Source organism: Capra hircus, chromosome 3, assembly GCF_001704415.2.
Source record: "Capra hircus breed San Clemente chromosome 3, ASM170441v1, whole genome shotgun sequence".
In the NCBI taxonomy this organism is placed as follows: Eukaryota; Metazoa; Chordata; class Mammalia; order Artiodactyla; family Bovidae; genus Capra; species Capra hircus.
This window is the reverse complement of record NC_030810.1, coordinates 87124114-87151221: the sequence shown is the minus strand read 5'-3', so window position 1 is coordinate 87151221 and position 27108 is coordinate 87124114. Positions and strand designations below refer to the sequence as shown.

General features: G+C 43.2%; 1 protein-coding gene across 2 annotated transcripts in view; it reads right to left on the bottom strand.

The window, feature by feature from the left end:
• AHCYL1 (adenosylhomocysteinase like 1) overlaps positions 1–22692 on the bottom strand; it is a 41646-nt gene extending 18954 nt beyond the window's left edge. The window contains exon 1 of one of the 2 annotated variants that reach the window (XM_018045883.1): positions 22210–22692. In XM_018045883.1, coding sequence (XP_017901372.1) covers positions 22210–22329 — 120 coding nt within the window. In that variant the 5' untranslated portion in view covers positions 22330–22692. The remainder of the gene's footprint in view (positions 1–22209) is intronic. The other variant, XM_018045884.1, reaches the window with a different exon arrangement.

Sequence of the window (27108 nt, the reverse complement as noted above, 5' to 3'; positions counted from 1 at the left end):
GAGAATGACTACGAAGTTGTTATGTTTACATTACTTCCTATTTATTATGATTTCTTCTAACCATTATTAAGTTTTTACTGGTATGCTTTCATATTTCTTCAAATCTAGATCTGTAAAGACTGCCAGGTCTAAATATGACATAGAATGGGGATGGAAGGGAGGGGAAAGGAGACAGGTTGAAATCTAAAGTGGATCTGAAAACCAAAAAGTTCTATGCTAAAGAACTATTCTGTGTTTTGATACTCACCTCCATAAACAGCAAACACACAACAAACATACCAGTGTTCCGTTTTTGGGTTTTTTTTTTTTTTGGTTTTTTTTTTGGCTATGCCACATGGCTTATAGGATCCTGGTTCCCTGACCAGGAACTGAATCTGGATCCACCGCAGTGAAAGCACCAAGTCCCAACCAATGGACCACCAGAGAATTCCCACCAGTGCTCTATTCCTGAACTAATATCAATCACCTCTGAGAAAGGTTAAAATATCAGACTGACCCATTCTCCAAACAGCATATCCAAATATGGAAGTCTACTTGCTGTGCCTTAAAAACTCAATTAAATGTCAGGCCAATTTTACATGCTAGCTATCTTAGAGCACTTTTTAAAAGATGACTCTTATCTATGTGACACTGAGAATTAAAGAAACATTCTACTGAAGAAACAAATTGGGGCATGGTATACCACCATCTCGTGGTAAGTCTGGTGACAGTGAGCTAAGAATTGCTCTACAAAACTTAGCAAGAAAAAGGAATCATAGGCAACTGAAAACAACTCCAGAGAAGAAAAACAGTTGTATATTATTCCTTAGTTGATTCTAATTGATACTTTTTTTTACCATCAGAAGCTGAGAAGTTTACTTCCACAAACACACGGTCTATCTATTCAGATATTTAAATAGCTTAGTTACACTTCCTTCCCAGGTCCCACCCGATTTTGCCTTCTAGCTCCTAAATCAGAGAATTAACAGCCGCAAGAATTCTGCTATGATACTATGGCCAACGGACAGTGATCAGGGTAACACTCAGAGTATTACATTCATTTAGTCAACACATCTCGGAGGCACCAACTAAGTTGTCGGTGCTATTATAGGAAAGAGCTATGAAAGGAAATATGGTCCCTTACAATCTGTAGATGTGTTCTGATCCACAGTATAACAACCCAAAGCCATATGACAAATGGCTGTCGCAGAATTTTACTGCTTCTTTGGGAACATGCTAGATACTGTAGTCTTCACAGCCTAATCTGGATATTGTCTAACTGAGGCCTCCAAAAACCAGAGGTCAGGCTAGACAAACTATTATTAAGATGTTATTTCACATGCCTATCTAATAGCTTTTAATTTCCTCAGAAAGGTTTTCTCCTAAGGGTGAAGAACTAGGCTCAAAGGTAAACAGTGATTATTAGGAAAACACATCATTAGGAAAGCATAGATTGGAAGTGAATAAAGGGTTCGGTCTTCCTTACTGCTGAGGATTATTTGAAGGGCCAATTACCTTTTCTGGTACACTACTGGTTTTCTCAGATGTTCTCAAATTTACATGATGTCCCACTGTCACCAGCATATTATCTGTGCAATCTTTTCTGTTTAGAAATTACGGTGAGCACATCTCTTAGCTAACCCTTGTCAACTGAGCAAAAAAGTGACTATCAGAAGCTAGAAATTTTAACAAAGGCAATTATTAAGCAGTATGCAGTATGCTAGAACTCCTTCCAGGATTCCTACCACATCTTTTCTAATCTTTTTCCCACACATCTTCTGGCTAATTTATTCTTTCTTCTACAGACTTTACTCTCATCTACCCTTTTTTTCCCCTCAGAGGAAAAGAAGAGAGTATGGCTATCAGGATAAAAAGGTCCAAGACCTGTTCTTAATACTTACCATTGATCAGTCTGATTCCCATTTCAAATGAATCCAAAGAAACAGTTATCAATAAACACTAGCTTCTTGGTACAAGGACTATATAAATCTGACCATCTTTCAGACTTGCAATTATAATGGCAAAAGAAATTTCCCAAAGATGAAGGACCTCCTTTTCTCAACTTGTAGCCTGCAGGTATATCAGAAAACAACTCATCTCAAGGCAATCGATCTCAGGCCACATATCAAATCCAGAGCCACCTCCAGTCATTTCTTCCATTCCCTGGTGCAGAACCCAGTCTTCTGAGACTTGGTAGGTTTTGGCTGCTCACTCTCCTCCTTCCCTGTCTCAAGTTTCTTAAGTTCTCAGTTCCCCCAGATAGGCCCTGAGTTTCTAGAGGGAGGGGGGTAGGCAAGCTGACTAATTACAGCACACATCTCCCTCCCCCACTCCACCTGGCTCTGTGTCTCAACAGTAATAGGATATAACACACACAGACACAGCCAGAAGCCAATTCTGCAGTCAGAAGAAACACTGTGTCTCAACAGCAGTTAAGATCTCACACACTCACACACACACACACACACACACACACACACACACACACACACACGCGCGCGCGCCCATTCTACAGTCAGAAGAAACACTCCTTTCAAAATGGAACTCAACCGGATCCTTCTTTAATGTTGCTGGGAGCAAGGGGTGAGGCAACACCAAGCAAGGCCCACGCTGTTGAGTCACTTAAATGGTAAGTGAAGTGAAAGTCGCCCACTCATGTCCGACTCTCTGCAACCCTATGGACTGTAGCCTGCCAGGCTCCTCTGTCTATGGAATTTTCCAGGCAAGAATACTAGAGTGGGTTGCCATTTCCTTTTCCAAATGTAAGGAAGGAACATGGAGTTTGAAAAACTCTGCCAAAGAGTGGTTTTACCTTATAAGCTACTCCCCCTCTCTTCATATCAGACTGTGCATTTCATAGGCTTTCTACTGATACTATCTCCAAAAGTGCACCAGTGAATATGAGTGATCTAGGCCTCTGACTGCCAACTAGAGGTAAAACTAAAAGATTTAAAAAATGGCAACAAGTAAGAGGAAAGGCTTCCTAACCTTCTGAAAACCACAAATTACAACAGAACATAACATGCATCTAGACAGTGTTTCAAAGCCTATTTAGCTATCTGCCTGGCCAGTCCCTAGTTTTTCATCTTCAATCAATACCAACGTTGTATGAAAACATGCCTGTCATTCTTTTAATCCTGACAGTGAATTATCATTAACTCCAGGTTAAATTTTTTTTTGGGGGGGGTTGGTGGGTGGGTAATAGATGACTGAAGAAATCTAGGTTCCTGAAATACACCCATGTTTTTAGATACACCAAAACTCCTCCCCACTCCAACCACTGCACCCCCCCCCCATCACCACTCTTGCACTTTGTCTATCTCTCAGTTCAGTTCAGTCGCACAGTCGTGTCCTACTCTTTGCGACCCCATGGACCGCAGCATGCTAGGCTTCCCTGTCCATCACCAACTCCCGGAGTTCACTCAGACTTGCGTCCATCGAGTCAGTGATGTCATCCAGCCATCTCATCCTCTGTCATCCCCTTCTCCTCCTGCCCCCAATTCCTCCCAGCATCAGAGTCTTTTCCAATGAGTCAACTTTTCACATGAGGTGGCCAAAGTACTGGAGTTTCAGCTCCAGCATCATTCCTTCCAAAGAAATCCCAGGGCTGATCTCTTTCAGAATGGACTGGTTGGATCTCCTTGCAGTCCAAGGGACTCTCAAGAGTCTTCTCCAATACCACAGTTCAAAAGCATCAATTCTTCGGCGCTCAGCCTTCTTCACAGTCCAACTCTCACAACCGTAGCCTTGACTAGACGGACCTTAGTCGGCAAAGTAATGTCTCTGCTTTTGAATATGCTATCTAGGTTGGTCATAACTTTCCTTCCAAGGAGTAAGCGTCTTTTAATTTCATGGCTGCAGTCACCATCTGCAGCGATTTTGGAGCCCCCAAAAATAAAGTCTGACCCTGTTTCCACTGTTTCTCCATCTATTTCCCATGGAGTGATGGGACCAGATGCCATGATCTTCATTTTCTGAATGTTGAGCTTTAAGCCAACTTTTTCACTCTCCTCTTTCACGTTCATCAAGAAGCTTTTTAGTTCCTCTTCACTTTCTGCCATAAGGGTGGTGTTATCTGCATATGTGAGGTTATTGATATTTCTCCCGGCAATCTTGATTCCAGCATGTGTTTCTTCCAGTTCAGTGTTTCTTCCAGTCCAGCGTTTCTCATGATGTACTCTGCATATAAGTTAAATAAGCAGGATGACAATATACAGCCTTGACGTACTCCTTTTCCTATTTGGAACCAGTCTGTTGTTCCATGTCCACTTCTAACTGTTGCTTCCTGACCTGCATACAGATTTCTCAAGAGGCAGGTCAGGTGGTCTGGTATTCCCATCTCTCAGAATTTTCCACAGTTTATTGTGATCCACACAGTTAAAGGCTTTGGCATAGTCAATAAAACAGAAATAGATGTTTTTCTGGAACTCTCTTGCTTTTTCCATGATCCAGCAGATGTTGACAATTTGATATCTGGTTCCTCTGCCTTTTCTAAAACCAGCTTCCAGCTTGAACATCTGGAAGTTCACGGTTCACATATTGCTGAAGTCTGGCTTGGAGAATTTTGAGCACTTCTTTACTAGCGTGTGAGATGAGCGCAATTGTGCAGTAGTTTGAGCATTCTTTGGCATTGCCTTTCTTTGGGATTGGAATGAAAATTGACCTTTTCCAGTCCTGTGGCCACTGCTGAGTTTTCCAAATTTGCTGGCATATTGAGTGCAGTACTTTCACAGCATCATCTTTCAGGATCTGAAACAGCTCTACTGGAATTCCATCACCTCCACTAGCTTTGTTCGTAGTGATGCTTTCTAAGGCCCACTTGACTTCACATTCCAGGATGTCTGGCTCTAGATGAGTGATCACACCATCGTGATTATCCGGGTCGTGAAGATCCTTTTTGTACAGTTCTTCTGTGTATTCTTGCCATCTCTTAATATCTTCTGCTTCTGTTAGGTCCATACCATTTCTATCCTTTATCAAGCCCATCTTTGCATGAAATGTTCCCTTTATTATAATCATTTTCAACATAAAAAATTAAATATAAAGGACATTTGTATACCCTCCGTCTAGACTGAAGCTTTCCCTTTTCCATATTAGATTTCTCTATATGCACACATGCATACTTTCTAGCAAAGCTGTTCTCCTGCAGAACCACTATAACATTATAATACTTAAGAACATTAACAGTTCCATATCATCAAATATAGCCAATCTGTATTCAAATTAATTTTTCTCAAGTATATCCTTCATAGTTGTAAACTCAACTCTACCATCCCAGGATGGAATCAAGGTTCACAAAATGCATTTGGTTGTTAGGTTCTTTTGGTCTCTGCTAATCTAAACAAGTTCCATCCCTGCCCTACCCCCACTTCCATAATTTTCCTCCAGAGTCCAGGTCAGTTGCATTATAGAATCTCCCACATTTTGAATTTTTCAGATTGTTTCCCTCCTGTGAACTGAAAGTTCAGCTTTGAAGTTGGATTAGAGAGAGATTAAATTTGGCAAGAATATTCCATAGTTGATATTATATACTTTGCTTTGCACATCAGGAGGCACCTAAAGCCAGGTTGTTCCACTATTAAGGACACTAACTTGAACCCCTGGTTAAAGTGATTAACATCAGTCTTTGAAAAGAATATTTTCTCCTTTGCAAGCAAAGGTTAATTTGTGCAGTGATCCTTGTCAGCCTGTGAATGTCCTGTTCCCTAGTGACTTTACCATCTGTTCATAATCCTTGCCTGAGTCAGTTATATTGGGGAGAGGGGGTTAAAGAACCATGATTTCTGTCATTCCTTCCACATATATTAGCTGGCATTCTTTCACAAACAAAAAAGTTTTTCTTTTTTCTTAACTTGTCATCCATATTTCTATTTATCTATGTTACACTCAATTGCATGAATGCACTGAACGCTCCTATTGTCCCAAACTGGGCCAGTGGGAACTTCCTTTAAGCTGACTTTTCTTCTGACGTGATCACCTTTAAATGACTCCTCTCTTTCTGACATAAGAAGATATATCAGGCTCATCTTGTTCTTTCTCTGCTTCCAATCTAGAATCAATCATTTCTCCAAGGAGCCCTCACTTCTTTCAGAGGGAAAAGGTACTTAGAAACTAAAATCTGGATACAAGGTCTGCCCATTGCTATGAGAGGTGTCTGTGCTTCTAGGTTCTTGCAGTAGAGAGAAAAATTAATCTTTTGGTTTTACTCATGAATTTGTATCAGTAATTCTACTTCAAATTTAACACTCATTTTTTAAACTTCTAATTTTCCTATTTATATCTTTTCTCTTTGGTGACAATCCTGACTTTGAATAGCAATAAAATACTTATTTGCTTTAGCCTATAATGTACATAAAATAATTTCAAAATTACAAGACTAATATTATCATTAACAATAATCTTTGCAGTGAAGTGTCAATATTTCTTGGAGTTCTTTTTGTCCTTAGGATATATTTCATACAAAAAAGGAATTATTTCACAAAGAGTATTGCATAAGCAAAGTACTTTTTTTCTAGGTGACTGTGTAATCTCCCAGATACGTAGTTAGGTTCATTTTTTTTTTTAATACACAATTTTAAGGTCTCCTTTGTCTTCTCTAATTTTATTTTTGACATATGAAGTACACCTCAAATTTAAAAGATATACTCAGGGAAGTCTCATCTCCATTCTTATCCCCCCAACTCTGTCCCACTCTCCTCTATTAGTTTCTGGTTTACACTTATGTACATTTTTGACATGGGGAAAGCAAATGTGATTTTATATTCTTATTTTCCTTCTCTTTTTTCCTACATTTTCTGAAAAGGTAGCATGCTAAAATATTCTGCACCTTTTTTTTTTAAACTTGGAAATCATTTGTATTGGTTCATAGAGTACAAGAACCAACAATTCTTGAATGCTCGGAAAGACCAAGTCTGGTTACATACACAAATAGTGTATGTTGTATCAAAAGTCATCAGCCTTAATTTGCTCTTTGGTGCCAATATTGATTTTAAGGAAAGCTCACAAGATGTTAGGGAGCTTCCCTGATGGCTCAAGCGGTAAAGAATCTGCCTGAAAGGCAGGAGTTGTGGGTTCAATCTTTGGGTTGGGAAGATCCTTGGAGGAGGAAATGGCAACTCATACAAGTATTCTTGTTGGGAAAAATCCCAGGGACAGAGAAGCCTGGTGGGCTACAGTCCACGGGGTTGCAAAGAGTTGGACACAACTGAGCATGCATACGCACGTACAAGATGTTAAACTGGCAAACCTTACTGCAAAGTATGCTGGAATGTTCTTTAAGATGAAAACTTGTCAACTGCTTACAAATTAGGTAATTCTGTATTCTTCAAACAAATCGCTATGAGAAAAAAGAGTTAACACCGAAAGCAAGTAATCAGTGGACAGCTCTAGAAGGAAGATAGAGTCGGGCATTTCGGAAGGAAAGCCACAGAGACTGAATAAATGTCATCTGTGTAATTTCTTAGCCTATCAAGTTGGAACAAGATTAATCATTCCTTCCTTGATTTGGAAGGCTAGCTTAAATAAAGTTTAAAGTCAATGGCATTTTAGGAACTTAAACAAGTCCTCTTCACATGTTCATCTGAGTGAGTGAATCCCACCTGTGATATGGCAGAAGAACTACAAGTAACTCCAAATGAGTAGCAGCTGATTCTAAAAAGAATCAGTTTCCAGAACCCTAAACTAATACTCAACAAGGGTTAATGAGACTTTTTTTTGTCACCATTTACTGCTTCCCATCAAGGAAGGAAAAAGCCATCAAAACTCAGTATTAAATAACAATCTGACTTTAAAGACCTAACATTAAATACTAACTATGTAGTAACAGGTATTGTTTCCAAAGATGAGTAGGTCAATGGGACCTTTCAGAATCCATTCAGTAGTTAGACTGGAAATTTAGCACAAAAAAAAAAAAAAAAAAAAAAAGATAAGCAGCACAAGCTTCAGTTTCCCAGCTCTTAAAAATAAAATACATAATATTAAGCTTCCAGAGGGAGAATAGAGACAGTAACACATGGACAAGAATCTATAAAGATAATCAGTCACATTAAAAACATAATTGCATTTTTAATTGTAGAGAGGCAGTATTTGCCATCCTTCTTGACTTTCTTACTTGAGGTGTTTATGTTCAATTTTAGTTAAAAATCTCAGCTTGAAATCATGACCTTAGATAGCCTATAAGAAAGAAGCTGGCTGAAAAGAAACTGTCGGCTGCAACTTCTTTGGAGCTACTGAAACATGAGAGATACCTGTTGCTCCAGAATGAATACAGTACAATCCTCCTCCACTCTCTGCCTCCCAGACCAGACGACAAAAGTCTGGGTTTTCCTGACCTATGACTTCCTGACTAGCCCTTTTCTAATGAGTAAAGCGGTCAGATGCACAAGGATAAAGGTCTCCTGCTTTGGGCTGTATAGTAAATGAAAAGTCAAAATCAACTTTTGCATAGGAAAAGTTATTCAGCAAATTTTACCAGTAACACTGCTAGAATAACATTCATCTAAATGTCTTTTCACACCATGTTTGTTTAAATCTTGACATACAAAGAACAAGTAAAACCACCCGAGAGCACTCAATTAGAACTTTTACTTAAAGCTGATTAGAAGTTTGAAATTCACATTTAATAGTATTGTGAAAACCAAGGTTTGGAATGCCAGGATTTCTATGCCTTTCTAGTTTAAGCACCTGCTTCACAATTGGGGCTTCCCTGGTGGCTCAGAGGGTAAAGCGTCTGCCCGCAATGTGGGAGACCTGGGTTCGATCCCTGGGTCAGGAAGATCCCCTGGAGGAGGAAATGGCAACCCACTCCAGTATTCTTGCCTGGAGAATCCCACGGACGGAGGAGCCTGGTGGGCTACAGTCCACGGGGTCACAAAGAGTCGGACACGACTGAGCAACTTAACTTTCACTAACTTTCAAGATTAGTGGCATATGACTAAGATTTCTCTTATAGAGGATCTGTATTTTCGAAACATTTTGGAATCCTTTGGCTGTTGGATCTACCCTTTACCGATGACAAAACAAAACAGGGACAGTGGTTAAATGCCTTGGTCAAGGCAATCTGCTACCAACATTAAGATTAAAACAAGAACATAAACTCAAAGAGTAAAAAGCAACAAACAAATCAAAAAACGCACCAAAAAAAAAACACAGAAACAAAAAATCCCTCCCAAAACGGTTCTATTATCGTTCTTTGGAATAATCTAGGGAAAGCAGCAACTTTCCCTTTATTTTCAAAGAGTTAGCTTACAGAACACTCCACTATTGCACTACTGCTTTCTGAACTTACGATACCAGATGAACATGGTAAGCTTTGGGATGGGAAAAGAACTTTCAGTTCCAAAGTCCAGATTGACTTTGGAGAAGTGAAACAATGCAAAGAAAATATTTTAAAGTTGCCTATGAATTGCCATTGAGAGACACCACTCCTTAGACTTGGAAAGGGTGAGGAGACAAATTAAGCCCAAACATTGTGGAAGCAAAAAGCTCCACTCCGATACACACTTCCAGCTGTCTTTTGGGGATGGAGTGGGGAGGAGGAGAATGTACAGAAGACCCAATCCTGACCCATCCTTTACTAGGATGAAAGAAATGACCTCAGAGTTTAGCATCAGAATCAAAAGCAATTTTAAAACTCCACCTGTATTTATTTATACAAGGAGATTTTCAGTTTGGTATGGTAAAAACTGAATAATAATTTCTGGGGTATCACTTTGGAAACCTGCTAGCTATTTTAATAAGATATGACCATGCTTTGAAACATGCAAAAGAGAATATACTTTATTTAAATTTGGATTTTATCAGTGTTAAGATTTATCTTGTGTAGAATAGAGATGGGAGGACGTTCTTTCACAGACCAACTCTTAGTGTATTTAGAGCACATGTCCTAAAACTGAAAATATTCTACTAGGTTCTTTTCTCAACTGTGGCATACCACTCAAACAATACCCACCTCAACTCACCTTGTAAACATGTCTGAAAGACCAAGTGAGGTTGCATTTTCCCAATTCAAAATGAGCTACAATAAGTTTGGGGACCTCCCAGTAAAAATTTTAAATAAAAATACATTTTGTCATTGATGCTTTCCCATTTTCTGGTACCACTTCTCTAACTCTACAAGTAACAGAAAGCTCCTGTAAGGTTATTAATTTTATTGAAGTATTCTGGACTTACTTGACACGATATGTGATCATTGGATCTTGGTTTCATAGTCATGGTAGACATTATTTAAAGTACTCATTTAATGAACAAATTAAAAAATCTTGGCTATATGGTTTTTAAGAATAGAATTTTTATAAAAACTGAAGAGCAGGTTTTAACTATAAAGCTTCCTAAGCTGAATAGAACCTCAAAACAAATCTAAACAGATGCAGGAAGTGAGGTCTGAAATTCCTTTGATCATTTTAAAGGGTTTCTTTAAAAATAGAAAACAAAGATAACTGGTGGTATGATTATATTCCACTAGATTAGGTAGCTTTGGCTTCAATGCATCATTAAGCAAACAATGAGATGTCTTTTATGTTAAATAGCAGGTTGTAAGGTTTTCACAGCAGAACTGTTCTTTCCATATGCTAGAGCAGTTACAATTGGAACCATCTAGAGTCTCCCGGCTCCTCTGGGAAGGACTGTGACCTCTGTTCTCCGAATTTACAAAAGTTTGGCCTGAAGGGCCTTGAATACAGCACTTATTCAGCAATCCCTCAATGTGGGTCTGCAAAGTTTCCCTTAGAAACAAGAATATCCCTGTAAAGACCACCTTAAAGAGGTCTCGGCCTGTGGTTATACTGAAGCTCAGATTTCACGGCAGTTAAGGGAGAATTGGCACAGGGTTCCGCAGTGCACTGTGTTCCAATCTCTAAATCTGGCTGTATCTTTTTTTATGTAATTCTTTCTCCTATTGCCCAAATGAAATTTCATTCACATTTCTGTAGTATGTTACACATTGTACTAACACTGGGCAATGGTTTGGCCATTCATGCGAGTCAAACACCAACTTTTCTAGGGACAGACATGTTATTTGTATCAAAAAAGCCAAACTTTATCTGCCCTCCCCTTTTTATCTTCAGTTCTATTTGATAATAAAACAATAGTGACAGGCCCCTTGAGGGCTAAAAAGGATTAATCTTTTGTCTGAGTCTCAAATCCATTCACTTTGGCTTAAGGAGGAAGCTGCTCTCCTGACTACCTGGCTTACCAGCTTAGTTAACTGTCTTTCTGAGCTGTGCCCTCCTTTTTCTTCTACCCTCTTTCTCCAATCTTTACTCTTTGGCTATAGCCTCAGCCGCTCAATCAAGTCCGGTGATTTTTCTATGCTTTGAAGCCAGAACTTCATGAAAATGTCCTCTCGTATAATTTTACTATCACCCTCAGTCCAGGAATTCACAATATAAATAACCATGTTAAGGAAATCTTATACTCTGACCTGATTTTTAATCTGTTGAGTCCGAGAAGCTCAGCCAACCAGAAGCTAGACGTGGGAATGCAGATGGAGAGTCAAAATCATTCTTTGCATTTCAAGAAATGCTATTGGTTTCGTGGAGTTCTAGCCATTCCTTATACTTTTTCTAGAGGTACCCTTGAGTTCTTGGCAAACTGCCTTGGCTATATAGATGAAGAAACCACAACCCAGTCTTTTAGGAGAAAAAAAATGTCCAAACAAACTCCTGGCCTTGCTTTATCCCAATCATGACATTCTCAATTCCAGGCAAGGTTTTTAGCCTGGAGTCCATGGATGGGCTTCAGGCTGCCAACTCCCCCTTATATGCAAACTGTTACATATATGTAATTTTCCTGGAAGATAAGCATAGCTCTGATAGGGCCCTAAACTCCAAATTGTTAGAACCACTACACCAAATTCATGTGACCCAAGTAATAACCTCAGAAGAATGTAAATGCCACAGGACAGACAGGGACGCTTGTCTTGTTCACCGATGTAACCTAAGTGGCTGGCACAGGTCTGGGGACACAGGAGGTCCTCCACCTTGAGCTGACAGGGTGGCAGGATTTCTGGTTATGGCTTACTCTGTACACCTTCGGAAAGAAGAGCAAGTAGAGGCTGTTTTCAGGACCTCTCACATGGGGCACAAGATTTCCCTCAAGGTTAAAGTCATCCAAGATAGGTGGTAGCTGCATTATCACCCAAATATCAGATTTCAAAATTTTGACTAGCCTTGCTAGATAATCTAAGAGTGTTCTAAGTCTGGGATCTCTCAAGTTTAACTGAGGAAACTGTACCAAAATCCACATCCCATCCCACTCTCCACTTGCCCCGTACTTTCACATCCCCTCCCCATTCTGATTAAGTAGGTTTAGGCTAAGGCTCCAGTAATGAATAGGTAATGAATATTTTTTGGGGGAAAAAAAAAAAAAACCCTCCCTAGGTGACTGATACCTTTTATTCCTTCCTACTGCATAAGAAGGACTGATCTGAGACAATCTAAGCAGGATCTGAAAAAGCAAACACAGGCACGTGGAGTTTACCAGGCTCTTGATAAAGTGACTCAAGGAACACAGGGAACAAATGAGTTAGACAGTATTCTTCAGAAATAAATAAGGCCAAGGAAGTAGAAAATCTGCTTTTAATATCAACTCCATCTGTCAGCTGTGGACAATCCATTAGATGGATCCACAGAGGTTTAGTAGAACATGACAAAGAGCCTGTCTAAGGAAGAGAGACTGTATTTTTACAATGGGTTGGTCCAAATTCAGGAAAAATTGGCAAGGTATTCTCATTCCAAACATGCCCAGTGCTCAGCTAATCCCCTCCCTGTGGAGTCAGAAAAGAATGTGCAGAATTCTGAACCCTCTACTCTCCAAATAGAAGAGGTTCCTCTTCCTGAAAGTAAAGGTTGAAATTAATCCCATCAATTCTCCACTCCTAATTACAAACAAGGTAGAGAAAGGAGGTGCCCCTCAACATGGGTGTTCTCTTTAACCTTCATGATTTGTAAACACCATTTACCCCACCACACTAAATACGAAGCCTCTGCCAACCTTGATCATTCTCAACTGGCAAAAAAGAACAGAAACCATCACCAGAGTAATGCTTCCCTCCGGGAAATTCCGGGGAAGGGGTGTGATAGGGTCAGTCTGTCCAGTATGCATCTTGCTGGGACTCACACTTAGAACACCATGTTCCCAACCAGCTTGGTCTCTTTTCTGTTACAAACCCGAAGTAAACAGATTCTACAGCAGCTACAAGCCTGTTACCAAGGTCACTGTATTGATCAGTATAATTAACATTCACAATTCATCTAGTTCAGTATGACAAGCCAGCTGGGCTATTCTCCACAAGAGCTGAACACTGGGAATCTTGCTTTGCTTGCAAAGATGTCTGGTGCTCTGGACACTAGAAACAAGTATTGTATTGGAGGCTGGATACCACCTGGCCACCCATAAGAAACTGAATTAGTTACCGGAACAAGTGAACATTTGCCACCTCTACAAAGCACAGACTTCTACTTTTAAAGCTGAAAAATTCTGGAGGTCTTCCATTCCCCTGAATCCTGCCTGGGTTACCTACTATAGAAAAACAACCTACACAGAATTTTCAGTGCCAACCAGAGTCCAAGTTCTTGATTACGGCAAGCACTGGCCCAGCTCCCTGAAGACTGTGACTTTGAAGAAGGTGTGTTTCAAAAACAAGGGCCAAAAAAACCAAACAAACAAGGGCACATACAGCTTTTGAGCACAGAGCTCAGCCTTTGGTGCAGAAGGGGCAGTCAGGATTGCAGAATGAGAAGAATCACAAGTTTGCTCAGCACTGCCAGGCAGAGACGTTGTTTATTACTTTTAGGATTCCAACATAGACTCCAAAATGAAACTGTTCAACTCATCATTGGCCCCCAGATCTCAAGGACCCTAAGAGTAAGCTTAAATCAAGAGTAAACCAGAATACCAGTTTCAACTGGTATTCTCTGGGCAGTGTTTCTAATGCTAAGTGTTCAAAACTTGGTGGGAAATTCAAATTACCTTTCCCATTATGTCTAAGGACACCTCTAAGCTTCCAGCCTACTGTCTTGTGGTTCTCATCATTTTAGCTCCAAAGATTCTCTTACCTATTTCTGGCATTACTAAGCTTTTGGAAATTCCCATCAATTTCTTACCTGCAGTTCTTGGTACTCCATTATTATTCACCTTAGAGGGGTTCAAGGAAAACAACACTGGCCAGCTGAAGGGGAAAGTAAGCCAAAGTCACCAAGAGAGTCCAACCCACTTTCTCCTAGGGACAATCTTCTTACAATACTTCACTCAGTAAACAATTATTGACACTGTGGGGTACCAAGCCCTTCATACTATACATATGTCATGGGATATGGTCCTTGTCCTTAACAGAGTTGGTCTACAGAAATCAAATGAAAAGATTCGGCTATCAAGTCAGTACTGGAAACAGTCTGAAGAGTACTATACCGAAATCAAACCTACTTCTGAGACACACAGTGGAGAGAATTATTTTATTGAGTTTTGATACTCAGCCTAAAGATGTGAGCCCCCTATTCTAAATACTCCTATGGAATGAACTCTAGAGCTCTTGGGGTATCAAAAGTTCATTTGAGGGCAATGGGGCTGAGAAGGTACAAAACCCCCCAAAGTTACTGAAATGCTGGTTTCAGTGCGCACAAGTTCCTGAGTTGAACCCTCAAGGCATTGATAATAAGTCTCTTAGGAAGCTGAGGAGCATCCCAAAGAGGAGGGTGAAAAGAACACGAACAACCTCAGCTTTGTTCCAAGGGCAAACTGCGAGCCTGGAAATTTAATCTCAGCTGTTTCTGAATCTGTACTGGAGAAAGATACCATGGCTTAGAGCCCTGTCCTGCTAAATCAAAGTTTTTAAAGCCAGGATCCAGAGATGAGTTTCAGGGAGTCCCATAAATTCTCTGAAAGCATAAATAAGTCTTTGTGCTCTGGAATTTTGCTGAAGAAACAACAGTGATTTTTGTAAGATTTCTAAAGGGATCCATGACTCAAAAAGATAGGAATCACTGTTCTAGAGTCTCTAATCCAGTGATTACTTCACTGGTTTGAGCATTCCCTCAAACTGGCAAAAGAGAAACCTATTTATCTAGCTTTCACACAAATCTGTCTACTAATTGACCTCTTTTGAAGTTAGAGACAGGATGCTGCATTTTGAGAATTCAAAGCAAAAAGCTCTTTTCTACATGCCCAAAATAAAGCTAACCATCATGAGAGCCCCAAAAGGTTTCCCTTAAAGCCTCTGAGTAAGGCAACAGTGCAGGGTGGTCAAAGGAGGCAGAGAAGAATCGGTCCTCTTAATTTTTCCTGACAGGTCTCTCTTCTGACCTCAGGATCCTCGAACCATAATAGGAGTAGGTCATAGCCCCAAAACTTTGACTTGCAGTCAAGCCAGTCCTGGGGTAAAGGGACATAGTGATTTCCATTATGCCCATGGAAATCTATACTCCAAAGGTTCACCTTAATACAATTAAAAAGTACTAAAAGAGGTGGAGCCATTTATGAAAAACAAAACTTCCAAAATCCTAACACTGCTCAAAGCTCCGAGATATGAACAGCTTCATTAGGGAGGCCAAAATGAATGAAACATGGTTACACTCATCTGCTCCAGCCTGCAGTCCCTTCATTCTGCTACTCACCAGCTCACCATCTACCTCACAGAGCTGTGCACACTGCAGATCAGCACGTGAGCATTTTCCTTGGTACCTTGAGCACAAAGGCACAGTGGATCCCACTGATGCCATTGCACACACACAGGTTCAGGAAAGAAGAGACAAACACGGAAATAACAGGGCTTGCTCGAGCCGGGCAGTTCTTCAGATTGTAAAGAACTAAACTTGAGGCAGGTCCAAGATGAACAGCATGGAACAGTGAGCAGTCCCAAATCCTTCCTGTTTAAGCCTCCCTGCTAGCACACAACTAAGAACAGGGTGCCCATTTTAAAAGAACTGAACTGGTTTGGGCTGGTAAAGGAGAACACTTTAAGCCCATTAAGCCCAAGAAATTAAGTACAGAGGCACATTAGCTGAGGCATTGGGGCTTTTAAGGTAAGAAAGCAGAAACAAGCTTTGCAGCCCTAGATCTGTGGTTTTGTCAAAGTCCTTTCTCAGTCTCTACCCAACATCACAAATACTACCTTTTACCAGCAGTTCATTACACTTTTTTACTTTGTGTCCCATTTGGGTAGTAAATGATTAACCCCATTGTACATTACTAAGCAGTACTAATCACTATATACATTCTGAGATTAAAGTACTTGACTGAATTGTTTTAGAAAAACTGAACAGAGATAGGAACAAAAATGAAACCTGTTGGACTGTCAACAAAGGCAAAGGGTGAGCCACCCTAGGTCCGTAATTGCTGTGGAGTAAAGGCCACACATTTCTGCAAGAGAAAATCAGTTACACATAATGAAGAGCAGGCTGTAAGAGGAGAGAGAAACAGAACCTGAGTGGGTCTGGAGGGAGCTGGGGTACATAGGGATGGGATCTGAAGGGGACTGTATACACAAAGCTAAGGTTACAGCTCAGAAGAGCCTTTGGAATTGCTTCATGTGATTCAAGGATTCTAGTTTGGGAAGACTCCCAAACTATTGATTGCAGGTTGAGGAAATAAACTCCTGGACTCAGCTAGGCCAATGTCTGAGAAACACCAATATTCTATAGGTACACTGTGTGTTACAGGAAAGAGGTGGGGGAGTGGTCAGGTAGAATCTACCTCATTTCCGTTACAAGCTCTCCCACTGTCTGTCTATGTACCTCCCGGAACTCAAACAGTCTAGTGTTCAACAGGAATAAGCTCTACATAAAATAACATTTTTGTCAGGGAAATTTCCTGTTGAAAGATATTCCAATAGAAACATCTTTGTTTTGGCTCTTTGAGAGCATTTTGAAATTCCATATAAAGCAGGGTACTTTTGTGTAAGAAGGAACTTGTTGAATAGCAGGCTGGGATAAATACACTAATTAGTCTTTATTAAATGCTAATCTCAACTATCCTGTAGTACTATCATTATTCCTCATTTCAAGGTTAAAAAAAAAACCACACAGGTTCAAACAGGTTAAGCCACCCAAGTTGGCCAAAGGTCACATAATTTCAAGGTGGTAGATTCTGGAGGCAAACTTTACTGCAAAATCAAGTGCTTAACTTACATTGTACTCCTCCTCACAGTTTTAGAAACAGAAAGGGGGACATTAAGAGGTCTTATGTAACAGCGAAACCAAAGTGGGATTGCAAGAGAACTACCTGAATGAGATAAAGGGAAACATGGAATCAGAACAGAATTCATGTGAATAGAAATCGAGGTGAATTTTTAAATAATTACCACATTCAAGGCACTGATAGCATTGACAAGAGTTGGAAGGAAAATTTGTGGTAAGACTCTGTCTTTAACTTTGGATTCTTGGATTTCAGGAAAAAAATTCTAGTCTAGGTGAACAGATTGTTCTTCATGCAGGAGGGGTGTGCTTCTGACCCACCTCAATGTGATGTATTCTGAATTATTATATCCAGTGTAAGGGTGGCCTTTCTTTATAAAATTTTAATATTCAAATTTCCAAACTTAAGAAACAGTCAGGTATACATGATTCTCCTTTACTGGCTAGTTCCTTTAAGTAACAGCTTCAAGAAGGAGAGCATTAAAGTGTTTATTTACAGATTATAACTACTTGAGGTGGCAGAATAAACTTTTAGGAGTCACAGGCAACTACAGATCGACATGATTCTATGTATCAAAATATCTTTTACAAACAATTTTACAAGAATATTATACTGGTAACACGCTGGAGCCAGAGGACACCCTCCTCAAGAAACAAAAGGTACAGATTTACAACACTGACAGCAAGGAATGTAGGCAATGAACAGATTTCTGTTACAAGCTAAAAATCTAAAGGAACTTACAACAAAGTAATACGAAATCTGTGCCTGACAAACTGAACAGAATCCAATAAGAAAGGGAGAGGTAACCAGTATCTGTGGAGAAATCTAAAAGAGACACGATCTTGTTATACCTCTGACTCCTGTTCAAAGACTGGCACTAAAACAGTGGTCATTCTAAAGAGAAGTAACAAACACTAATGATGTGGAGAGGATAGGAAATGCCAATCTAAGTGAATCTAAGTAGTGCTGGTGTGAATTTTATAAAACTGCACCAAGAATTAGCCACAACAAAATCCTGATTAAAAAAAAAAATCATCCTGGATTTCACCTAATAGGTTAAATGTCTAAGCATTACTTACTGGGTCTCTATCTGGTATGCTTCCTTAAGTCTCAGCTGACCCTTCTGATGAATTAGTTCCACATATGCTTTATCCAAATACATCCTACAAAGAATATCCTACAAGCAAAAGTAGTTCTGTTGCGTTTTTTTTCTCTTCTTCCTTACTATGTTGGTGGTAAGGTTTGACTGTATAGATCCTAGTCAAATGCCTAATGTTTCACTCTAGAGAGTCACTCTATACGTTCAGAAGTACAGGTGTTCTGACAGGCCTTCCAAAGAAACATGTCTATCTCAGGAGGCTTCATCAACAAACTTGGGTTTACACTATGGGGGGAAATTAAAAAAAACCAACAACCCAATTTGACACGATCTTAATTTCCAAAGGCCCAAGGACAAATATTACCACTGCAATACAAAGTAGCAGAAAAAGAGGGATGAATACCCAGCGAAGATGGAGAACTGGCTGACTTGTTCAGTTTGACTGATAACTGCCAACATTAAACAAGGATCCTCTTCAGCTGTGATACAATGTACATGGACCTTACAACTCTAGGTCTCCTTTTCTCACCCAAATTCTCCTGGCAATTCCATCTGAAATCACCAGTGACAGCTGGTGAACAAGACTTCACACACGAATCATACTATAGCTATTAATACTATCACATGAAAATATCCTTTAGAACTTCAGTGTCAGCAGAAGTTGCCTCCCTGAGGAATTGGTATAGATTATTTCCCATGTCTGCTAATGAGACTGTAACTCTGATTCATTCTCCAGCTCCTAGGAAGCTTAGGGTTGCGTGTGATGATCAGCCAGCCTCATCAATTGTCTTAGCCCTCAGGGTTAACAACATTTTTTTCCCTTTTTTCTATAGTTTGGGCTCCTCATTTATACTGTATGTGTCCTGTATTGTAAGTCATTTCAAACGCTCATTAAAGACAGAGAGTGTAAGTACACTAATATATTTCTTTTTAAAAATCATTTTTGCTTACTCCCAACATATACCTATCTGCACATGTTCTAAAAACAAAGCACTGATTTGGCAGATAAGGAAACTGAGGCACAGAAGCTCATTTGCTCAAGTTGGGACCCATTTACCTGGCTTTCTGATACTCAGATCAAGCTTTGAATAGGACCGTGGAGTCATATTATCTACATAGTACTGTGGTAGCTCTCACGGCATACAAAAATGAGTAACTTGTGATTAGTTTTAGAATCTTGCTATTTATGCACTTAATGGAAGGACACCCAAACTTCCCCAAAGTGAATAAAACTTCACAAGTTACACAGGAATCTGATCTGACTGAGGACCATCAGGGTCACCCTGAAGTAACCTATAGCCTCTGGCTGGCACCAGAAATGTCCTCATTTCCCAAGGGGCCTCAGGCTTAGAATGATCCAAGGATTAGCTGGTCGAGAGCCATGCTGAATTCTCACAGGCAAAGGACAGCACTATTTGAAGAGGCCTTTTCTCACACCATTCAATGCATGCCAAGATAAAATTTTTTCTCTTACTTTGCTCACGCTTTCTCACATTATCAACACATGGCAGAAGCACAAAAGTGACCTAAGTCATAATGTCCAGTTCAGCTAAAGTGATGAAAAAACAGTTAGGACTTGCTATGTGACCTTGACTAGTCCTCAACGAACCCATTAACTAAATAAAGGCCTTTTTAATCATCACTAGGGGAAGGGTAATTAGTCATCATAAAGCACTTTAATAGAAAGTGCTGTGCAAACACTAAACAACAAAGCTCAGAAAGAGCAAGATTAATAAGAAACACAGGGGTACATTTACCAGCAAATGGAGACTTACAACAGGGTCTTCCCACATTCCTGGCAGAGACCACTCCTTTGAGCTAATGGAATATGAATCTCTAAAATCATTAGTACTTGGCCTGACAGTGATACACATTAGCACCATTCCTCCTTGGAAAAAAAAGGGGGGAAAGAGTTATTTATTCCTGGTAGGCAGCCATACAGACATCTCAATTACCAGTTAGCCAGCCAGATGGGCAATTACTATTTGAATACCTACTATATGCTAGGTACAGAGCTGGGGCACAATGGATACAATGGTGAACACACGTTTCCGCCTTTATGGAATTTACAGTCTACAATACAAACTTTTGTTTTATTACTAGTGGCACCTGCAGGAATAAAACCTTACTAAAATAAAGGCAAGTAAGAATAAAGAGGCCTAATTCCTGAAGCCACTAGGCCGACAAAAGGCTATGCGGAGAGGAAGATTTCGGGGAATGAGGGTACCAGGGTGTTCCCATTCTTCTCCCTAACTCATCACAAGTACTATCCTTACACAGTCTGCTTATGTACACTTTGTCTCCACCTAGTGCAGATTACAATGGAGAAGGCAGTGGCACCCCACTCCAGTACTCTTGCCTGGAAAATCCCATGGACAGAGGAGCCTGGTGGGCTGCAGTCCATGAGGTCGCTAAGAGTCAGACACGACTGAGCGACTTCACTTTCACTTTTCACTTTCATGCATTGGAGAAGGAAATGGCAACCCACTCCAGTGTTCTTGCCTGGAGAATCCCAGGGACGGGGGAGCCTGGTGGGCTGCCGTCTATGGGGTCGCACAGAGTCGGACACAACTGCAGTGACTTAGCACCAGTGCAGATTACAAAGGGTTACTGCTCCAACAAAGCAGTCAGCTGAACTGAGAGCACTAAAAATAAGATTAATCAGACTTCTTAGAATCAAGGGATCTTCTGCAAGGTTTTATAAGGCATTCTGTTGGGTAAGATCTAAATTTTGTGGGAAGACAGAGCTAAAGCACACAATGGTGACCTCTCTTTTCAATCCTGTATTAGATTTCTGGAGTGGCAGGTTAATTTCCTTAAAAGAAAAAACAAACAAAAAAATCATCTCTCCCACAGCCTGAAGGACTGTCACTATCTACAAATCTTGCTTTGTGCAGCTTACGCCAGCAGTGCATCCCATCAAACACTGCAGGTGGGGACAGCCTTGAAACTCTGTCTTTATATAGGAGGGAAATATTTACCCAGGTTCTTACTGGTTTCAGAAAGGTCACCTCTCTGCTAAGGTTCTCTTGTTCTCCGTTAACTGGTGCCAGTGATGTAGAAAATCAAAATGTGGTTGGCAGCAAACACTCAGAAAGCACCAAGGATCCCAATTCCACCACTCAGAGAGCTGGTTAGATTAATACTTCCAAAGGCTGCCATTTAATCCTCCAAAATAAAAGAATTAGAAGGATGTTCTTTGAGCTCAACCCACAGCATAATAGACTAAACCTGTTCTGCCTCAGTAAGTGCAGTAAAGAATGAGCAATCGCTCCTCACCACCCACCCCTCCAACCCACCCAAGCTCCTTTCTCAAGGGATGCCGAAGTGATCTATTCACACGACTCTACAATCAACCTGTATCCATGACAGTGTCTGCTGTCACCAACCTCCAAATGTTAATTTCTTACATGTGTCGAAGCAACCAGACGACCACAGAAAATGAAAATTAGTCTTCAATTTCATGCTGCCCTCATGCTTTTCACCTGCATAAAAGAGCTAGCTAGCTCCACGCATTTTTTTTTTTTCCCCATCTTGCCTCCAAGATCACACGCAGTTGTTGGATAAGCTGGCCACTGCTCCCAAAGAAGCACTATCAGATTCACCCGCTCACCTGAGGGGAGAGTTCCTGTACACCCTCATCCCCTGGGGCTGGTCACTGGGGTCAGCAGACTTCGCTCACCTCTCTCCCACTCCCGTCTCTGAGGCCCTTCACCGAGGATAAGTCAGCCGCAAATTTAAGGCCTGGCCCTGCCGGGTTTCGAAAAGATCCCAGAGGACTTGGGCCGAGGGACAAAGGAAAGTGAGGTCAGGGTCGGCCTTTCCAGCTTGGGATAGGCCTGGGGCCGCTCACTCTCCACCCTTCACACCACCTCCGTAGTCCTGGGTCCCTGAAACCTCGCCCCTTAAGTCCCAAACTAGCTGGAGCCCGGGGCCCGGGATGGCTCGCGCCCCTTCCTCGAGGCCCCCAGCCGGACCCCCGCCGCCACCCAGAGCCCCCGCACCTTCTTGGGCGCCTTGGTGACGGTGGCCATGAAGGAGTATTTCTCGGCGTCCTCAATCTCCTTGGCCTGCTTCAGCTCCTCCCCGACACCGGGCAGCGGCATCGCGTCAGGCATCGACATCCCCCGGCCGGCCGGGCCCGTGGCTGACCCGCCGCCCCCGCCTCCTTCCCTCACGGGCGCTCGCCCGCCTGCCCGCGCGGCGCCCTCCGACACGCGCTCGCCCACCCTCCCGCCGGGCCCCGCGCCAAGCCGCGTCGGGTGCTGAGGTGCTGTGGCCCGCGCCTCCTCTGCTCCGCGGTCCAGGACAGCCGGACAGCGACAGCGGCGACAGGAGCACCAGAAGCAGCAACGCGGAGCTCTGACCGGCCCGCGCCGCCACCTCCGCCGCACGCAAACACGGACGCAAAGTAAGGGTAGAGGGCGGTGACGCCACGTCGAGTACTGGCAGCTCCCAGCGGGCGGGGGAAAGGCGGGGAGAACGGCGCTCTGTCATGACGTCACCACGTTGGACTGGGCCGCTGAAGCCACCTTTTCTTCCTCGTTCGCGGGTGAAGGGAAGCTCCAGGGGTGAGCCGCACCCTTGTATGCCGCCAGGTGGCGCCATTACCTTGCGAGCAGCCCGCAGTTCCCGCAAGGTTGCCGCGGTGCTGTAGGGCCTTTGGACTGCGGGATGCCAGGGGAGGCCTCAGAAGGGTGTAGGGATGCTTGGGAACGAGTACCAAAGCCTTACACAACACAGCCTACAGCCAGTCCTAGGAAGCTTCCGGTGCCCTAGGTAGCCCACTAGCTCACTGCCCCATGGTCAGGCTCTTTGAACCAGAATCTCCTTCCCAAGAGGCAGCGTTTGCCTCTTTGACACCGTAAGAGTGGGCAGAACAGAACCAGAGCAGTGTGGTTTCTGCGCAACACTTTGTGACCTCCTCCACCACCGTCTCCGCTGGGCCTTGCTTGTTTACAAGTTCTTCATGTCGCGGAGCTGATGGGATAGGGCTAAAGATGGTTAAGAGGGTGGGAGAGGAAAAGGGGTGGGGGAGGGGAAGAGAAGTCGACGTGCCCCTCCATCCCCCCACCCCCAAGCGTTTGGCTCTGCCAGCTTCCAGGGAGGCACTAGGGCATTCATGAACTATTCACATGCTTTTACTGGGCCTGGCTATGTGCCACCCCTGTGCCAAGGCCCTGGATAGTACAGATGTGTGTAACACGTTTTTTGTTTCTAAAGGCTTAGTCCAGCTGGTGAGGCAGTGTCAGCTGAGGTTGCTTGTCCTTTGACATTCAAATGACATTGGCTCAAACTTCCACGTCCTGTGGAAAGTCCAATGCTCCCCCCTCCCCGATTTCTGTGAATTACTCGGGGGACAGAAATTTTCAAGGTTACCTCTGGCTCTAGTTTTCTGCCTCGTCTGAAGTTTTAGTCACTATTCTGATCTTTGTGGCTGTTTCTTTAGTTCCTGCTTGTCAATTCAAATGTGGATAACAGTCCCTTCTCCTTTCAACTCCCACCCCTATTCCAAAACAACCACAAAAATAATGCTGTAACATGTAGCAGAACTTTTAATGAAGTTTTGTGGGCCACAAGGGAGAGGTTACATCACATCACAAACAATTTGAAGTCACATTTCTGAAATGTTCTGAAAAGTTATTTTGGCCATCTCGTCACCCGGGACTTCTCATTAGCCCCACCACCCCACAAAGCTCCCTAGTCCATTGCCTGTCTCATCCCGCTTCCTCCTGTTCCTCCCTTCCCATCCCTCCGCCTCACCCTTCCCTCTATGATTGACTGGGAAGCCAGATCCCTCTCCACTCTGCTGAGTGTTCAAGACTTCCCAGGGCCCTTTTCCTAAATTCCTCCCATCCCACCTTCTTCCTCCCACCTCAGAGACCCAGCAGCTCAATTCTGAAGAAAGAAGTTGTGGCTTGAAGTAACGTTTTCCCCACTGGTTTACAAAATGTTGGGAAGAGTGTGAAATACTTGCTTCTGGGGCCTCAGAAGTCTTAGTCAGAGAATCCCATGTTCCAGCCGCCCAGCCCCTTGAGGCTGCCTGTTTGAAATAGGATGTGGAAGTGTCTGGAAGGATGCACTTCTGCAAGGTTGCCTGTTTGAAATAGGTTGTGGAAGTGTCTGGAAGGATGCACTTCTGCAAGGTTGCCTGTTTGAAATAGGATGTGGAAGTGTCTGGAAGGAGGCACTTCTGCGAATCTTCATTTTAGGGTTCTCTCCTCTGCCCCCTCTTTTTAAATAAAAAAAAATTAAATTCAAATGTAGTTGATTTACAATGTTCTGTTAGTTTCAGATGGTATAAATACATTTTTTTCTTTCCAGCTGCACCATCCCGCCTGTAGGATCTTAGTTCCCTGAGTAGGAATCAAACTCAAGCCCCCTACAGTGAAAGCACAGAGTCTTAACCACTGGACCACCAGGGAAATCTCGCCTATGCCCACTCTTTCAGGCCCCTCGACTTCCCTCTCAGAAGTATTCGTGTAGCAGAAGGGACAAAGAGATTGGGGAGCAGAATACGAGATTCATCCACAAGGGTGCCAGACTGGCACTTTTCTTCTTATTTCTCAGCTGGGGCCAGGAGCTATGCCTGCCCACCCAGGACTCTTTGGCTATATGGCCTGAAGTAGCTTTCATCGTGTGAGTTTGCCCAAACTGTTGGCAGCGTCCAGGGATCAGAGCTGTCTCCTTAGAGAACAGAGACAGAGCCAGCTAGAACAGAGGTGAAAACTCCATATCCCATGAATAGGAAAGCATGTGACTTAGGTTAGCTTATTCGAAAAAAAAAAAGAAAAAAGCATAGGTGTCTTTTGGATTTGATTTTTTAAAACTCCTGTTGTCTGAGAGCTTTGTCTGTCAGCCTCAGCTCTGCCATGCATGTTAATGTTCAGGCTGCTAGAGAGCTGGCTGGGGACTGGAGTTCAGCCTCTCTTTTATTCCGCCTGAACCAAAGTAACAGGTTTTCTCTGATACTAGACTCACAGAATTGCCTGCTGCTGCTGTGGACAATGGTGACAACAGGGCCAGACCTAGAGAAAGCAGTAACTTTGCAGTCTGAGCCACAGGAAGATCAACAGACGTGACTTCACTTACCCGAGTGCCCGGCCCAAAGGGAGGCTGGGGAGGCTGGCCGAGGCGAGTCAGAGTGCTTGCACTGAAGGTGGGGACCCAGCACGCCTTGCCCGGGTGGAAAGGCAGTAGGCCTAGGTGGCTCATGTCAGGCAAGAGCCACCAAGGCATTCCTGGAAACCAGCTCTCTGCAGAGGACATGGGCAGTTGCCATCCCACCCGCCAGGTATGGGCTGCAGATCAAAGCGTTCACCCTGTCAGAGTGTGATGATATGACGCTGGTGAAAGCCGTTGCATGCTCCCTCCTCCCTCCCCCAGAGGGCCCCACAAGGCTATGGCTGTGACTGCTTATACGTGAAACAAATAAACATCCTACCCAACCTGGCCCTGGGTCTGGCTACCAGCCTACCCACCCAGCTCTCTGCACTGAGCCTCTATGCTGAGTCAGGTGGGTGAGTCAGGGCTTACTCCCCTGAACTGCACCACCCACACAGACACGGCAGATGCTAGGGGGACCCGAGGTTTAAGGACAGCAGGGACCCAAGGACAGGTACACTTGTTGTGTGTGGTGGAGGGAAGTAGTCTCCAAAGGGTGTAGAAATCAGAGGGGGGCCATGCTCTAGAAAGGAGCAGTCTGAGGAGAGAGAGGTGAACTAGGAGATGCTGTCACCACAAGCATGGTGGCCCACCACAGGCGGGCTGGGACTGCTTACTCAAATTCATTCTTCTGTCTACCCCCCTAAATTACACTCCATGTGCATTTTTTTTTTTAATTCATAAAATCTACAGTGAATGCTGGGCTTCCCTGATGGCTCAGATGGTAAAGAAACTGCCTGAAATGCAGGAGACCCTGGTTCAATCCCTGGGTTGGGAAGATTCCCTGGAGAAGGAAATAGCTACCCACTCCAGCATTCTTGCTTGGAGAATCCCATGGACGGAGGAGCCTGGCGGGCTACAGTCCATGGAGTCACAAAGTGTCAGGCACTACTGAGCAGCTGACACACACACACCATGACTGCTGAAGATGTGCTCAGAGCAGTACTAGATGCTGGGACCACAGAGACAAGTGAAGTGCCGATCCCTACCTGGGACTGATGGTGGGTGGAGGATGGGAGGGTGAGCAGGAAAGGGTTTATACAGAAGATGCTGCTCCAGCTGACTCTTGACAGATAAGCAGCTGGATAAGCCACGGAAGGTATCTCAGGCTGAAGGAATAGCCTGAGAAAAGGCAGGGCCCTAAGGCATCCTGGCACATTAGGAGAACTGTAAAGATTTCAGTGTGGGTGGGGCATAGGGGCAGGGCTGGGTGGAATGAGAGCCGCTGTGAGAGCAAGATCCTGCGGAGCCTGGTGAGCTGTGGGTGGGTGGTGATGAACGCGAGGAGGAGGAGAAGCAGGTCAGGTGGAGAGACTGCTGAGATAAGGAGTGAACTTGAGCTGTTTGAGTTTTATATTTGTGTGCAGTGCGCGCATATCCCAGCGGCCCCAGCGATCGTAGGGTGGCACCCTTCACACCTGCCTGCTCCCTGCTGGCCTGGCACACTCCAGAGCAGGGCTGTGCTCTCCCTAGGGCCCCTTCACCTCCTGTGGTACTGGCCCCACTTTAGCCATCTTCTTTCTGTCCCAGAGCTGCCTGATTGTGCAACCCTGGGAGGCACCATAGGTGTAGTAAGTGATGTGAAAGGTGCCCTGGGAACACGGCTTCGGATTGCTGGTCTGCCCTGCTGGCCCTGCGGGGACACCCGGGGCAAGACTGTGGGCTGTACCTCTGTGGCTCTGGGCACTGGCTCCCCTGGTGGGCCTTTCTCCTACTTCCCTCAATTCCCTGTTTCCCTC